The sequence below is a fragment of the Oncorhynchus clarkii genome, chromosome 27, assembly GCF_045791955.1.
Source record: "Oncorhynchus clarkii lewisi isolate Uvic-CL-2024 chromosome 27, UVic_Ocla_1.0, whole genome shotgun sequence".
NCBI classification, from domain to species: domain Eukaryota; kingdom Metazoa; phylum Chordata; class Actinopteri; order Salmoniformes; family Salmonidae; genus Oncorhynchus; species Oncorhynchus clarkii.
In genome coordinates, this window is record NC_092173.1 from 4,786,646 (window position 1) to 4,800,746 (window position 14,101).

The 14,101-nt window shown below is 45.9% G+C and overlaps 1 protein-coding gene across 2 annotated transcripts; it reads left to right on the forward strand.

Moving 5' to 3' along the window:
- Nucleotides 1-1,227: 1,227 nt before the first annotated feature.
- Nucleotides 1,228-13,690, forward strand: LOC139386308 (B-cell lymphoma/leukemia 11A-like). Of its 2 annotated transcripts, none has more exons than XM_071131823.1 (3): nucleotides 1,228-1,487; nucleotides 3,250-3,591; nucleotides 10,237-13,690. In XM_071131823.1, exons 1-3 carry the CDS (start codon nucleotides 1,436-1,438, stop codon nucleotides 11,991-11,993), a joined length of 2,151 nt encoding a protein of 716 aa, XP_070987924.1. In that variant the 5' UTR covers nucleotides 1,228-1,435; the 3' UTR covers nucleotides 11,994-13,690. The 2 variants fall into 2 exon arrangements, with proteins under 2 accessions (XP_070987924.1, XP_070987925.1); XM_071131824.1 differs by having other exon boundaries at nucleotides 1,284-1,487; nucleotides 10,240-13,690.
- The last annotated feature ends 411 nt before the right edge of the window (nucleotides 13,691-14,101 follow it).

Below are 14,101 nucleotides of genomic sequence, written 5' to 3' on the forward strand. Positions count from 1 at the left end.
GTCTTGTCCAACACTTGATTAAAGTTGTTTGGGCTTGGTTATATTAAAGTCAGTTACCAAGCCAGTAGTTTGGTTATTGTATGTAAGATTCAGTACTGTTTAGCATGTACAATTATACAGTGTATAATGCATTTTTTGAAACTGTTGTTCTTTAGCCTACTGATAAGATCAATTCACTAAGTGATGAGTGTGAATGCTTGACATCTTATGTCGGCATTTATAAGTATTACCCTACTTCTAAGGTGAAGTTCTTTAAACATTCCATTTGAATGACTACTTTTAGCCACCAGGTGGCGCTAAATAGCTAGTTTCGTCAAATAACCTACGTTTAACACACATTTTGTCCGCATGTGTTACATTGTCAAGCGTGCTGGTTACGTTGTAGCTATTCATTTACAATGTTTAACACAATACTTCTTAGCTATATTGTCTCCTAACCTGTCTGAATCATTTTCCAAACAAGATAGGCTAGAGCCTAGGCTACTTAGTTTGTCTTTGTAAAAGTTTACGGTCAGGCCTATGGGTTTTCCCCGCCACTGTATTTTATGTCCCGTCTGGTGAGTAACGAAAGGAGAAACTAACAGACCGTTTACTTTGGTTTCGAAACTAGCCGGACAGCAAAACACCTGTCTTCAGCTGCCTTGATAAAGCCACTTCCGCCTCACCCACATCCTCAGCAAGTAGCTATAACCAGTAGGCTGCATAGAGGCTAGGGGTGCAAGGAGGAAGTGGCTGTGCAGCTGTAAAATCCTATTGTTGCCTCCCCACCATCCCATGTATTCTGCAAAGGGCATTTCCATATCCTCGCATAAAGTAGTTCCTGAAATAAAACAGGTCACTATTATTGATTGCTTATAGAAGCCAAACCAGCCTAGACTATGATGACACCACTGCAGGAGGACTGTGTGTGTGTGTGTGTGTGTGAGAGAGAGAGAGAGAGTGTGTGTATCATGTTTTTGGTGTTTACTATCCTTGTGGGGAACAGAAGTCCTCACAAGGATAGTAAAACAATGAACATTAGGACAAGTGGATGCATTTTTCTGGTCCCCCACAAGGAAGTTTATTTTAGGGAAAGGAGGTTATGTTTAGGAATTAGGGAAATGTGATTTTTGAATGGCAATCAATTGTTTGGTCTGTAAAAGGATTGTAAAACAAACTGTCTGTGACATTGTATAGAGGGCGGGTTCGGGTCGGTGTAGTATAGTGGCGGGCGGCGCCTATGCCCCTGCCCCTCCTTTCCTCCGCTGTGGGGCTGGTAGCCTGAACTTGAACACTGGCTGGTGCACAGTTAGTCACTACGACGTCCCGTCGGTGCCATAGAGCTACACAGTCATTTGGTCAAGGCTATTCTTATCAACTTGATACTTTTTAAAATTCGATTCCGATTCGGAGTGTGGATGCACCGGCAGAACATTGACTGGTGCGATTAAGCAGAATGTCCAGACGCAAACAAGGCAGCCGACCGCAACACCTGAGTGCAATTCAAGGTAAGCTGAGAGGCCATGTCCATAGTTCCCTAATAAGAGGTAGCCTATATGCATTGTATGTATTTCATATACGACGTATTCATGTTAACCTTCTTTTTTTTTGTTGGTGGGTGGGGGGTTGTATCAGTCAGGCTATGTTGGTATGCGCACCTTGACATTGAAGTTGAATCATTGATAAAAGTTGATCCAAAAAAAAAAATATATATATATATATTTTTTTTTTTACAGAGCTGATATATAGGCCACACTCAGTTTTGTAACAAATACAGTTAAAATAAATGAAATATGTTCATAGGCTACACACAGGTCTCTTTAAGCAATAAATAAACATTTTTGCTCTGTGTTCTTGAAAGGGGACACGGCGTTATACTTTATTTCCTTGCTGGTCCACTGTCTTTTCCCCTGGGTTTTCTTTATGTCTTGTCTGTGGAGACTGTTTGAATTATCTCCTATTTTGTTTTTGAAGTATCTCCTATTTTGCACACGCGAACGCTTCCTTGTGGGGCAGACCGCGTGTTCAAGACACCGTACGTGTATGACAAGGCGAGAGAGGAGATGGATATTGTCTGCCCTCACAACAACCCCACTGACCTCCTTTTTCACTTATCTCCGTTTCTTCAAAAACTATATCCTGGATTCCCCATACACTTGACTAGGCCTTATGTAGGCCATCATAATGATCTATATGTCAAAATGATACGGGGTTCTATGAGAACGTTTTTCTTCTCCAGGGGACTGTGGGCATGCGTTTGACTAAAACACTGAAGTGCTCTGAAAGAACATGCATCTTTCTCTGTTCCCTAACGAAGGCCTGTAGAGCGTGTCTAGTTTGACCACAAGCCTTGACTATTCATATGTGCGTGCAACCGCGCCTAGCTTGTCTGCACTGAAACAGGAAAGGTGACATTTTTGAGTAACCACTGGTGAGCTCCTCAGCCCGAATCTACTGTCTGTACCTGTCCTGTACTCGGCCATGTCCTGGCAAGTGAAGCCCTTCCAAGCGTTAAGGTGTGTGTGTGTGTACATTTACCTTTATTTAACTAGGCAAGTCAGTTAAGAACAAAATCTTATTTTCAATGACGGCCTAGGAACAGTGGGTTTAACTGCCTGTTCAGGGGCAGAACAACAGATTTGTACCTTGTCAGCTCGGGATTTGAACATGAAACCCTTCGGTTACTAGTCCAACACTCTAACCACTAAGCTACCATGCTGCCCCATGACCGTATTGACTCCCTCCCTCCGCTCTTTTATCGAGTTTTGAGGACCAGTCAAACAACTCTGTCTGGAACAACTCCAAACCTGACCAACAGTCATTAACCATCTCTGCTGTTGGCTGAGTCTACATGGGTCATAAATGAGTCATGGACATTTTTTTATTTTGTAGCCTACGTTTATGGCTCTGATGAGAGAGACTGGAATTGGAGTTGAATCTGAAACCTAGACTACTTCCCTGCGAGGTGCTAAAATCTAAAGCATACATTTTAATTTCAGTAATCTCACGTTCGACTCATAACTCTCTTTCGTGATAATGATTCATTTGGCCTCGAGCCCCCGAGTGAATCTGAACATCTTCAAGTCATGGCCACTCACGTTCTCACTGAAAAAACGGGTCAGTTCCTTGCCTAGTTGTTGAGCGAGTGTGTTGACAGGCGTGAACGTTGGGGGATTGGTATCCATTTATTTTAAAAAAAATTTTTACTAAGAATATACATGCTCTAAGTCATTGCTATTTTCTTATATCTTCCTCTCTCATCTTTCTCAGATGCCCCTGAGCCCTCGGACACTGCCGCTCCTTCGCCATTAGAGGAGTGGGGGTCCCTTCCCCAGGTCAGGGGTCGTGAGGAGAGTCGTGACCTACTGACCTGTGGGCAGTGCGATCAGGCCTTCCCTCTCGCCCGCATCCTGGCCTTCATCCAGCACAAACAGGGGGGCTGCCGCTCCCGGAATCACGGCCCCAACACTCACACCCCTCCCTCCCCAGCCAACCGGACACAGCAACGCGGTGCTGTCACTCAGGTAGAGGCTGGGTTTGTGGAGCTGAGGAGAGTGACGGACAGGTCCAAAGCGGAGGAGCATAGTGTGAAGGTGGAGCCTAACATAACAGGTGAGTGCCGGCAGGTCCCTAATTAGTTACTTTAAAAAATATATATATTTCTTGCTTTTGTTTTCTTCTCCCCCCCCCCCTTCCAGTCCAGCTCATTAACTGGGCGTTGCTGTGCTGCAGAGGCCTCTGAGTTAGCGACGCGCTGGGTAATTGTGTGGAAAGGTTAGGCAGCAGTGTTTTGAGGCCCCAGGGGGCCCCTGAGGGCTCCGATGCACCTGAGCTCCCCTCTATCTCCTTGACACTCTCTCTCAGGTGAAGTGGCCAGGTAAACACGTAGGGCAAGGCACTGTGCTCTCTGGCCACGCAATAACACGGCCTGCACTCACTGGAGGACTGGCTGTGCTAAGCTGAGAGGGACGATGAGATAGTGTCACAACGGGCTGTGGTGTGGTCATACTTCACAACATGTTTAAAAGGATAATGTCACCATAGTTCTGGTGTGTTGGCATGGCTTCTCAGTGCAGGTGTACGTTGTCCATCAGATGGGCATCCCAATCATCTGCATTTAGATGAGACTTAGGGCGGCAGGTAGCCACTGTTAGAGCTACAGGTAGCCTAGCGGTGAGAGCGTTGAACCAGCAACCAAAAGGTCGCTTGTTTGAATACTCAAGCCGATCAGGTGAAAAATCTATCAATGTGCCCACGAGCAAGGCACTTAACCTTCATTTGCACCAGGAGCTCTATACTTCTATGGCTGACCCTGTAAAACATTTCATTGCACCTATCCTGTGTATGTGACAATAAAATATATATATTTTAAATGTTTTGTTCATATGCATATTTTTGGAACTGGGACCCTTACACACTCTTTCTCAGACACACACACACAAACAGCCACTTGCACTTCCTTCCTTTGTGTAACGCTCAGGGGACTGCTGCGTGCTCTGTTTCCGTCTGTCCGTGTCTTTCTCTTGTTTTTCTCTTTCGCTCTCTGTTTTTCATGTTCTCTCTCTCAACAGCTCTCTGTCTATCTCTCGGTCTCTCGCTGCCTGTTTTACATGTTCTCTCTTTCTAACTCGCTCTCTCTCTCTAGCTGCTTTGTTTTCATGTTATCTCTCTCCATGTCGGTATCTCTCTCTCTCTCTCTCTCTCTGTGTTTTTCTTCTTCGTGCCCACAGGCTTATACAAAAGAGCTACCCACGTGCACTACCCAAAAGCTGTACCGTATCTCCACCAAGCAAAACAAGATCACTTTTAATAACAAAATGAGTCAATGGTGCATGACAACATGTACAGTTGAAGTCGGAAGTTTACATACACCTTAGCCAAATACATTTAAACTCAGTTTTTCACAATTCCTGACATTTAATCTGAGTAAAAATTCCCTGTTTTAAGTCCATTAGGATCACCACTTTATTTTAAGAATGTGAAATGTCAGAATAATAGTAGAGTGATTTATTTCAGCTTTTATTTCTTTCATCACATTCCCAGTGGGTCAGAAGTTTAGTATTTGGTTGCATTGCCTTTAAATTGTTTAACTTGGGTCAAACATGTCAGGTAGCCTTCCACAAGCTTCCCACAATAAGTTGGGTAAATTTTGGCCCATTTCCTCCTGACAGAGCTGGTGTAACTGAGTCAGGTTTGTAGGCCTCCTTGCTCGCACGCGCCTTTTCAGTTCTGCCCATAAATCTTCTATAGGATTGAGGTCAAGGCTTTGTGATGGCCACTCCAATACCTTGACTTTGATGTCCTTAAGCCTTTTTCCCACAACTTTGGAAGTATGCTTGGGGTCATTGTCCATTTGGAAGACCCATTTAACTTCCTGACTGAAGTCTTGAGATGTTGCTTCAATATATCCAAATAATTTTCTTTCCTCATGATGCCATCTATTTTGTGAAGTGCAGCAAAGCATCCCCACAACATGATGCTGCTACCGCCGTGCTTCACGGTTGGGATGGTATTCTTCGGCTTGCAAGCCTCCCCCTTTTCCCTCCAAACATAACGATGGTCATTATGGTCAAACAGTTATATTTTTGTTTCATCAGACCAGAGGGCATTTATCCAAAAAGTATGATCTTTGTCCCCATGTGCAGTTGCAAAATGCAGTCTGGCTTTTTTATGGCGGTTTTGGAGGGGCTTCTTCCTTGCTGAGCAGCCTTTCAGGTTATGTCGATATAGGACTCGTTTTACTGTGGATATAGATACTTTTGTACCTGTTTCCTCCAGCATCTTCACAGGGTCCTTTGCTGTTGTTCTGGGATTGATTTGCACTTTTCGCACTAAAGTACGTTCATCTCTAGGAGACAGAACGCGTCTACTTCCTGAGCGGTATAACGGCTGCGTGGTCCCATGGTGTTTATACTTGCGTACTATTGTTTATACAGATGAACGTGGTACCTTCAGGCGTTTGGAAATTGCTCCCAAGGATGAACCAGACTTGTGGAGGTCTTGGCTTTTTTCTTTTGATTTTCCCATGATGTCAAGCAAAGAGGCACTGAGTTTGAAGGTAGGCCTTGAAATACATCCACAGGTACACCTCCAATTGACTCGAATGATGTCAATTAGCCTATCAGAAGCTTCTAAAGCCATGACATAATTTTCTGTAATTTTCCAAGCTGTTTAAAGGCACAGTCAACTTAGTGTATGTAAACTTCTGACCCACTGGAATTGTGATACAGTGAAATAATCTGTCTGTGAAAAATTGTTGGAAAAATGACTTGTCTCATGCACAAAGTAAATGTCCTAACCGACTTGCCAAAACTATTGTTTGTTAACAAGAAGTATGTGGAGTGGTTGAAAACCGTGTTTTAATGACTCTAACATATGTAATCTTCTGACCTCAACTGTAGGTGTCAGGCTAGACTGTAAACTCTCCTTCCAGACTCGTATTAAGCATCTCCAATCAAAAATTAAATCTAGAATCGGCATCCTATTTCGCAAACAAAGCCTCCTTCACTCACGCTGCCAAACATACCCTCGTAAAACTGACTATCCTACCGATCCTCAACTTCGGCGATGTCATTTACAAAATAGCCTTCAACACTCTACTCAGACTGCATCCAGTTTGCTATCACAATGCCATCTGTTTTGTCACCAAAGCCCCATATACCACCCACCACTGTGACCTGTATGCTCTCGTCGGCTGGCCCTCGCTACATATTCGTCGCCAGACCCACTGGCTCCAGGTCATCTAGAAGTCTTTGCTAGGAAAGCTCAGCCTTATCTCAGCTCACTGGTCACCATAACAACACCCACGCGTAGCACGCGCTCCAGTAGGTAGATCTCACTGGTCATCCCCAAAGCCAACACCTCCTTTGGCCGCCTTTCCTTCCAGTGGCAGCAGAGAAATGACTGGAACGAATTGCGAAAATCGCTGAAGTTGGAGACTTATATCTCCCTCACTAACTTTAAGCATCAGCTATCTGAGCAGCTTACCTATTGCTGCAGCTGTACACAGCCCATCTGTAAATAGCCCATCCAACTACCTACCTCATCCCTGTATTGTTTTCATTTACTTTTTTTATTGCTCTTTTGCACACCAGTATTTCTACTTGCACATCATCTGCACATCTATCACAAGTGTTAATTTGCTAAATTGTAATTACTTGGCTACTAAGGCCTATTTATTGTCTTCTTACTCCATTTGCACACATTGTGTATATAGATTTTTCTATTGTGTTATTGACTGTACTGCTTTGCTTTATCTTGGCCAGGTTGCAGTTGTAAATGAGAACTTGTTGTCAACTGGCCTACCTGGTTAAATAAAGCTGAAATGAAAAAAATACATTTAAAAAAACCCAGTGCAGTCAAAAACGTGATTTTCCTGTGTTTTATATACAGTACCAGGCAAAAGTCTGGACACCTACTCATTCTAGGGTTTTTCTTTATTTTGACTATTTTCTACATTGTATAATAATAGTGAGACATCAACACTATGAAATAACACATGGAATCATGTGGTAACAAAAAAAAGTGTTGGTTAGGGCGACAAATCAAAATTAGATTGTTCAAAGTAGCCACCCTTTGCCTTGACAGCTTTGCGCCCTCTTGGCGTTCTCTCAACCAGCTTCATGGGGAATGAAGGAGTTTCCACATGCTGAGCACTTGTTGGCTGCTTTTCCTTCGCTCTGCTGTCCAATTAATCCCAAACCATTTAAATTGGGTTGAGGTCAGGTGATTGTGGAGGCCAGGTCATCTGATGCAGCCAGGTCATCTGATGCAGCACTCCATCACTCTCCTAATTTCAGCCTGTTTTGGTGGGATGGAGTTGTTTCCAACCTCTCTGCCAATAACAGCTAGTTTTCAGTTTTCCCTCTCCACTTAGACCACTCCTAGACAGTCCTAGTTAAATTCTTGCTTGACAAATTGCTCTTTGCTAAGAAGCTATTATTATTTTATTTTTTTTCCAATTTTAATTGAAACAATGACAGTTAAGGCACTACAGTTTTACCCCAAAATGATTGGATATTGAAAAAGAAGCGTCTGCATTGGACATTTTTGAAGTAACTCAAAGTGAAACGTTTTGTATGTGGTATGCTAGGATTTAATACAGTACTGTACTGTGCTACGTGTTGTGGGTCTTTCTGATCGTGGGAAGGAGAGTGACTATGCAGTAGCGGTGAGTGGGTAAAAATCACTGGGGAAGCCCCATCCCAAAAAACATTACAACCTACGTGAAAAGATGTCAAAACGGTCTATGACTCTATCATATAGGAAATGCTTATTTTTTTTTTATTGTTCTTGGCTAAAATGCTTGCTCGGTAGCCTAACGTCCTTTCATGGGCAACCATGCGCCAGGCCAGGTAGTTGACATTAGCCTGCTACATCTAGCTACATGTTGAACTTCCATCCTCTCAGGCCAGGGTAACAACGTATGAATTTATGGTTAGATCAGAATCGCTGTGATAATCCAAATACCTATCTCCATCCATAGCTAGCCAATGGAGGACAACAAGATGCAACAATTCAAGTTTTTTTTTCTGTCAATACCATTTTGCTGCCGACGTGATTAGAGTGAAGCCAAATCCAAACTGACTACACTTGACTTTTTTTGGGGGGGGTGCGGTGGGTGTGCCAGGACCATTCACAACTGAGTACACAGTGTAGCTCAATGCGGATTGACTATTGTTTTATGCTTTTATATATCAAGGGAGGCCAAATGCTCACTGACTTCCCTTGCATTCAGCGCTATGGTCGGCAACTGTCATACTATTTTTAAAATGTTTTGTGGAAGCCTGGCTTCCCTTGGCATCCATGAATACACGCCACAGTGATTGTCTGCTTGGGGAAGATTACTCAAAGTGAAAGAGTAGTTATCCCACAACAGATAGGTGTCCCTTCACATCGAGAGAGATGGAAGAACGTGATGGGGTATTAGGATGTCTCGTTTTATTTGGCATTTATTCTACTTGTTTTTTTTTCTTCTCATCTCTAACATTATTTCCCCCCCCCCCCCCCCCTCATCTTCAACAGACTCTCTCGCTTGCCCTATTCCAATCCCCCCACACACACACACTCTTTTCTCCTCCCTCCCCCTCTCTCCCTCGGGAGAAGCGATTCTGCCTGCTGCTCGTTAGTGCTCCTAGCCAATCTGCATTTTTAATTAGCACTTATTGCTTCTGCTTAATATTCAAGTGCGACCCCCGGGCCAAATGGGAATCCTTACAAAAAAAAGAGAGCGAATGAGAAACCGTCTGGGTATTGTGTTTCACTCCAGGACCCCGAGATAACCCCCCCCCCCTCCTCCTCGGGGAGAGATTTGGAGGGCTAGGGAGGCTGAGGGGTGGGAGGATGGGTCTGAAGTACAATCCAAGGGGTGACATTTTTGTGGTGTTTCTCGAGCGGCACTGCTGCATCCTTTCTCTTATCAACTTCTCTCCTACTTTACTCATCTCTTCGAGCTAAGTTAAAGGATGTGTCCACCATGTCTCCTATCCTCCCCCGGCAGAGAGACGGAGAAAGGGTTGCTTTCTTTTTCATCTTTTCTCTTCTCCCCCTCCAGTAAAATACAGAAGGATTTTGACTTCAGGAAACAAGAAAGAGGCTTATACCAGAATCGGCTTTGGAAAAAAAAATGTAACATTTCCCCCCCCTCAATTTGAGGATCTTCTTTCCAATTTAGATTTATGCAAAAAGGCCTCATTTGTCAAGCTGGCTGAGTCAGTCCCTGATTTACATAAAGCCTTCGTTTTCTCGGTTCCGCTAATTAGCAATTTGCAGCTTAATTGGAGAGTGGCTCTCGGTTAAGAGACAAAGCTAACCACGTTTAAAAAATGTCTCCAGATGTACTTAACTATCCATCTCCCCTTTCTGCTGGTCTCTGTCCTTCCTTTTTTTTTTTTATGTTTAATCTTTCATATTTTTCATCTTCATAATTTTTCATCTTTCATCCGTTTAAAAAAATATATATATTTTTGAACTTCAGACTACCTTCTCCTGTAGACCTGACCCAGGGAATGTTAAGCATCTTCCCTCTTGCTGTAGTCGTTCACTCTTCACTGACTGAACAAGTTTAGTTTCTCTGCACCTAACCATTGCCATAAACAGACTGCCTTTGTTTGGGCTGTGTTCCTTTTTATATTCTAGCTATCCACAATCGTTCCCACTGTCTGAAGTGTGCTTTTTTACTAAAACCTATTGAGAACCCTTACATTTTTTCAGATCAAGAAAATGTTTTGGCTTACTTACTGTTTGTTGTTTCTGTAGCAGAAGAGCCGTCCTGCTTTACCTGCCAGCTGTGTGAGTGTGTGTTGCCCTCTGCCTGGGCCCTGCTCCAACACGCCCAGCACACACACTCCTTCAGCATCTACCAGGAGGACGGGGAGAAGGAGGAGAAGATGGGAAGAGGGGGTCACCAGCACTCCAAACCTGCAGCCACCCTGGATCCCTGTCAACTGAGCCACACCCTGGCCACCGCCTTCCACCCTTCCGCTCTGCGTCTGCCCCACATCTTCCGTCCACGGCAGAACCGCAGGCCAGCTTCTCAGGCCAGCTCCACCCCTTCCTCCAGAGAACGACAGGCCCTCAACTTCTGCCTGAGGGAGCTGGCTGAGGGCGGTAACACCACCGCTGGTGTTCTGGTCCCCTCTCCGTCGCCGTCCCCCCCGGCCGCATCTTCCTTCCCCCAGTGTGGACCCGCCCAGGTGGGGTTTCCCTGTGAGCTGTGTGGCCAGGGCTTCCAGTCCCTCCGCAGCCTGTCAGCCCACCGGAGGACCCACGCATGCGAGCGGCCCTACCACTGTGGCTTGTGTGACCAGGCCTTTGCCCAGAGTGGTCAGCTGGCTCGCCACATGAGGAGTCACCGCAGTGAGACGGGCGTGGGTAGAGGGGGCTACGAGGGGATGGAGGTGGGGCTGGTAGGGGAGGATGAGGGGGGTCGGCAGGGGATGAGAGAGAGGTTTATAATGCAGGGGGCAGGAGAAGCGGTGTTGAGTGGAGCACCAGGAGAGAGGGAGACCTCTGATGTGGACCTGTCCCTGTCCAAGCATCACTCCCCAGACTCTGGACTGATCCTTCTCTCCTCCCAGCCTGGAGGTCCAGACATGAGCCTGCTCAGGCTGTTCCAACCCCAGAGAGAGTTGGCGGACGATGAGGTGGAGGGACAAGAGGAGCCCCAGCACGCGTCCCCCTGCGCCAGCCCCTCGGAGGGGTCACTGGAAAGCGGAGAGACTGGGGGCAGTGGGGAGAGTGGCATTGCCAGCGGAAACTGCACCCCCAAACGGCCGGAGAGGGAGGACAGGGCTCCGGTAGGGGGGGAGTGGGAGAGCGAACGGGACGGAGAGATGGCGGATGGAGAGAAGGAGTGGTTTGCAGGCGGGAGCAGCGAGGTGGTCCAGGAGTGGCAGAGGGAGAGCGAACAGAGAGGAGTAGGAAACGGCGTCATCAGCAGTAACAGTGGTAGCAACGACGGGGGGTCAGGGAAGAAGAAGAAGGAGGAGGCCTGTGAGTACTGTGGGAAACAGTTCCGGAACAGCAGCAACCTGACGGTGCACCGGCGCAGCCACACGGGAGAACGACCCTACCAATGTGGCCTGTGCAGCTACGCATGCGCCCAGAGCTCCAAGCTCACACGCCACATGAAGACCCACGGTGCCCACGGGGCCCGCGCCCCATTCCTGTGCCAGCTGTGCGGGGTGCCCTTCACTGTGTACGCCACCCTGGAGAAACACCTGAAGAAGGTGCACGGGCTGAGCCATGCCAGCGTCGGGACCTACACCCAGGCCAGCGCAGCTGATGTCAACTGGGCCCTTGTCCAAATGGATGACAGGGTGGTCATCAAGATGGAGGAGGATGAAGCCACTACGGACCAGACAGAAAACAACATGGCTGCCATGGTGGAGATGGGATTGGAGGCTGAGGAGAACCAGAAAGGGGAGGTGGATGGTACTGTCAGCCCAGCCGTAGTGGAGGATAGTGTGGGTGAGCTTCCTGCTGAAGGCCGTGCGGACGTGGGCTCAGCGTAAACTTCTGGTCCACCTTAGCTGTCATATCACAATGTTGTACACTGACCAAGACATTCAAAAGCACTGGCTTGGACTGTCACTCATTCCAACCACTTTGACCAACATAAATATCCATAGAATTGTAATGAACCTTTCCTAGCACTCAACTGGTAATCAATTCAAACTGGAATCTAGGTACCAAGCCTGCTCTCCTCTTAATTCCCTATCTATGCCATGCTGAGGTACGTCACGTCTTGGCTGAGCTGATAATTAGCATATGCAAACCCGCCTACTTAGACCACAGCACAAAACCCTGACATGCAATGGAAAGGAGGGCGGCAAATAGGACTTGAGAACAGGAAGTCAACCACCACAGTCCACCAGATCACAGGAAGTTGATCACCATGCTCCAGCACAATATAGGAAGTGGACACCAGTGGTCAAATGATTGGTTCACTCAGTCGACGTACTAGTGATGATTACCAATAGGAACTGTCAAATGTAGAAAGCAAAAAAAGGGCTTGTAATTATGATTTTTATTTTATATATCTAGTGGCATGAGATTACTATGATTAGTGAGGCTTTCATATCCTGTTCTGTTGCTGTGGTGACAACTGGCAGGGTGGTTGTCACACTCTAATTCGTCCACAGACTAGTTGTTTGGACAGAGATGGGTTCAAAGGGGAAACGAACCCAAACCGGTTTCTCTGTATCCTTTTTAGATTTAGCTTTTGACACAACACTTGCCACTTAATGTAAAGTTTACAAGGCTCGCGAGGCCCAGCTAAGTTCTGTTGTTCCTCTGTGTGTATGTCTCATCCAATGTGTATACGTCTCATCTGCTGATGTTTTCCGAGCTTAGCTGCTAAGCATAAAGAAACTGCCATTTTGACTACAAATGAAACGGGTGTGGATTTATTTCCTTTTGTACTTCATAATTGGATGATCTTTTTTCTTTCCTTTTTTGTTTACCTTTATAAAACGCGGGAAACCCCTTGAAGTTTGCGCATATGCATGTTGTGCTGCCATTTGAAATGGTTTGAATTTGATGGGTGGGAGAGTTTTGTGGGTAACACCGTGTGTGTGTGTGTGTGTGTGTGTGTGTTTGTGTGCAGAGAAGTTGTTTGGTAACACTTGACTTGAACTGTCAGTCAAATGCCTCGCTAACTACAACCGAAACATGACCAGCTGTTTGCTTGGAAACGGAGCCTATGCCCATGACAACGATGCACGCAGCGGAAGGCAAGATAACTGTGGCTAACCTTTTAGCTATAGTGGCTGAGAACATGGTTTGAGTGAAGTGTCACCAACTATTTTGTGACTACTGACTACTACTTACGTTATCATTATTGATGTCAATATACACTGGCGGCAGGGAACCCTTATTTTTTGGACACTTTGAAAAAAACAATTCTTTGCGTTGTGTATGAAACTAGTGACGGGGTCAAATGTGTACGATTTGATGGACATGAGCGGAGTGTAGTTGTTCAGGGACCCATGTTATGTGCATAGAATGGCACTCGCAGATGTCGCTGCCACTGGTATCGTCAATTGACTGTGCTGTATGCCTCAAACTCAACTCAGTTTCCCAGAATTCTTGGTTTTCTCTGTCTGTGCTGACTACAATGAGGCTAACGACACCACTGTCTTTGTAAACTTGACACCATTTTGTCATTGACCTGGTTATGAGGAGTCTCATTAAAGAATTGAGGCAAAGCGATCTCTCTCTCTCTCTCTCTGTGTGCTTGTTCGCATTTCGGTCTCACACAGTGTAGGAATGGCGAACCCGCTCCTGAAACATCAGACTGATGTAAACGAGCATAGAGGGGCCCCCCATCCAGTGCTGTGACATTAAACATTCATAACTCAGGATGACTGAAGTCAGTCCACAGAGAAACGACCCACACAGATCAAACTAACAACAACCGAAAGAGTTCCTAAAAAAGGCGGTGACGGGACACAATCTTTAGGCCAGTTGAACTTTATGTAGTACGGGTAGGAAGGCTACATATCCAGGGAACTGGGATGGGATGGGCAAGCTGGAAGGCTTCTAGGGGGTGCTGGGTGCCAGGGGGTTGAGCTTGCAAGGGGTAAGCATTGTAATTGCTGACTGCGCCAGCATCCTATAG

Bases quoted from the DNA above. Each gene is read 5' to 3' on its own strand.
- LOC139386308 (XM_071131823.1), top strand. From the start codon at position 1,436: ATGTCCAGACGCAAACAAGGCAGCCGACCGCAACACCTGAGTGCAATT. The intron at 1,488-3,249 runs GTAAGCTGAGAG...CATCTTTCTCAG, and splicing joins ACACCTGAGTGCAATTCAAG to ATGCCCCTGAGCCCTCGGAC. The intron at 3,592-10,236 runs GTGAGTGCCGGC...TTGTTTCTGTAG, and splicing joins GGTGGAGCCTAACATAACAG to CAGAAGAGCCGTCCTGCTTT.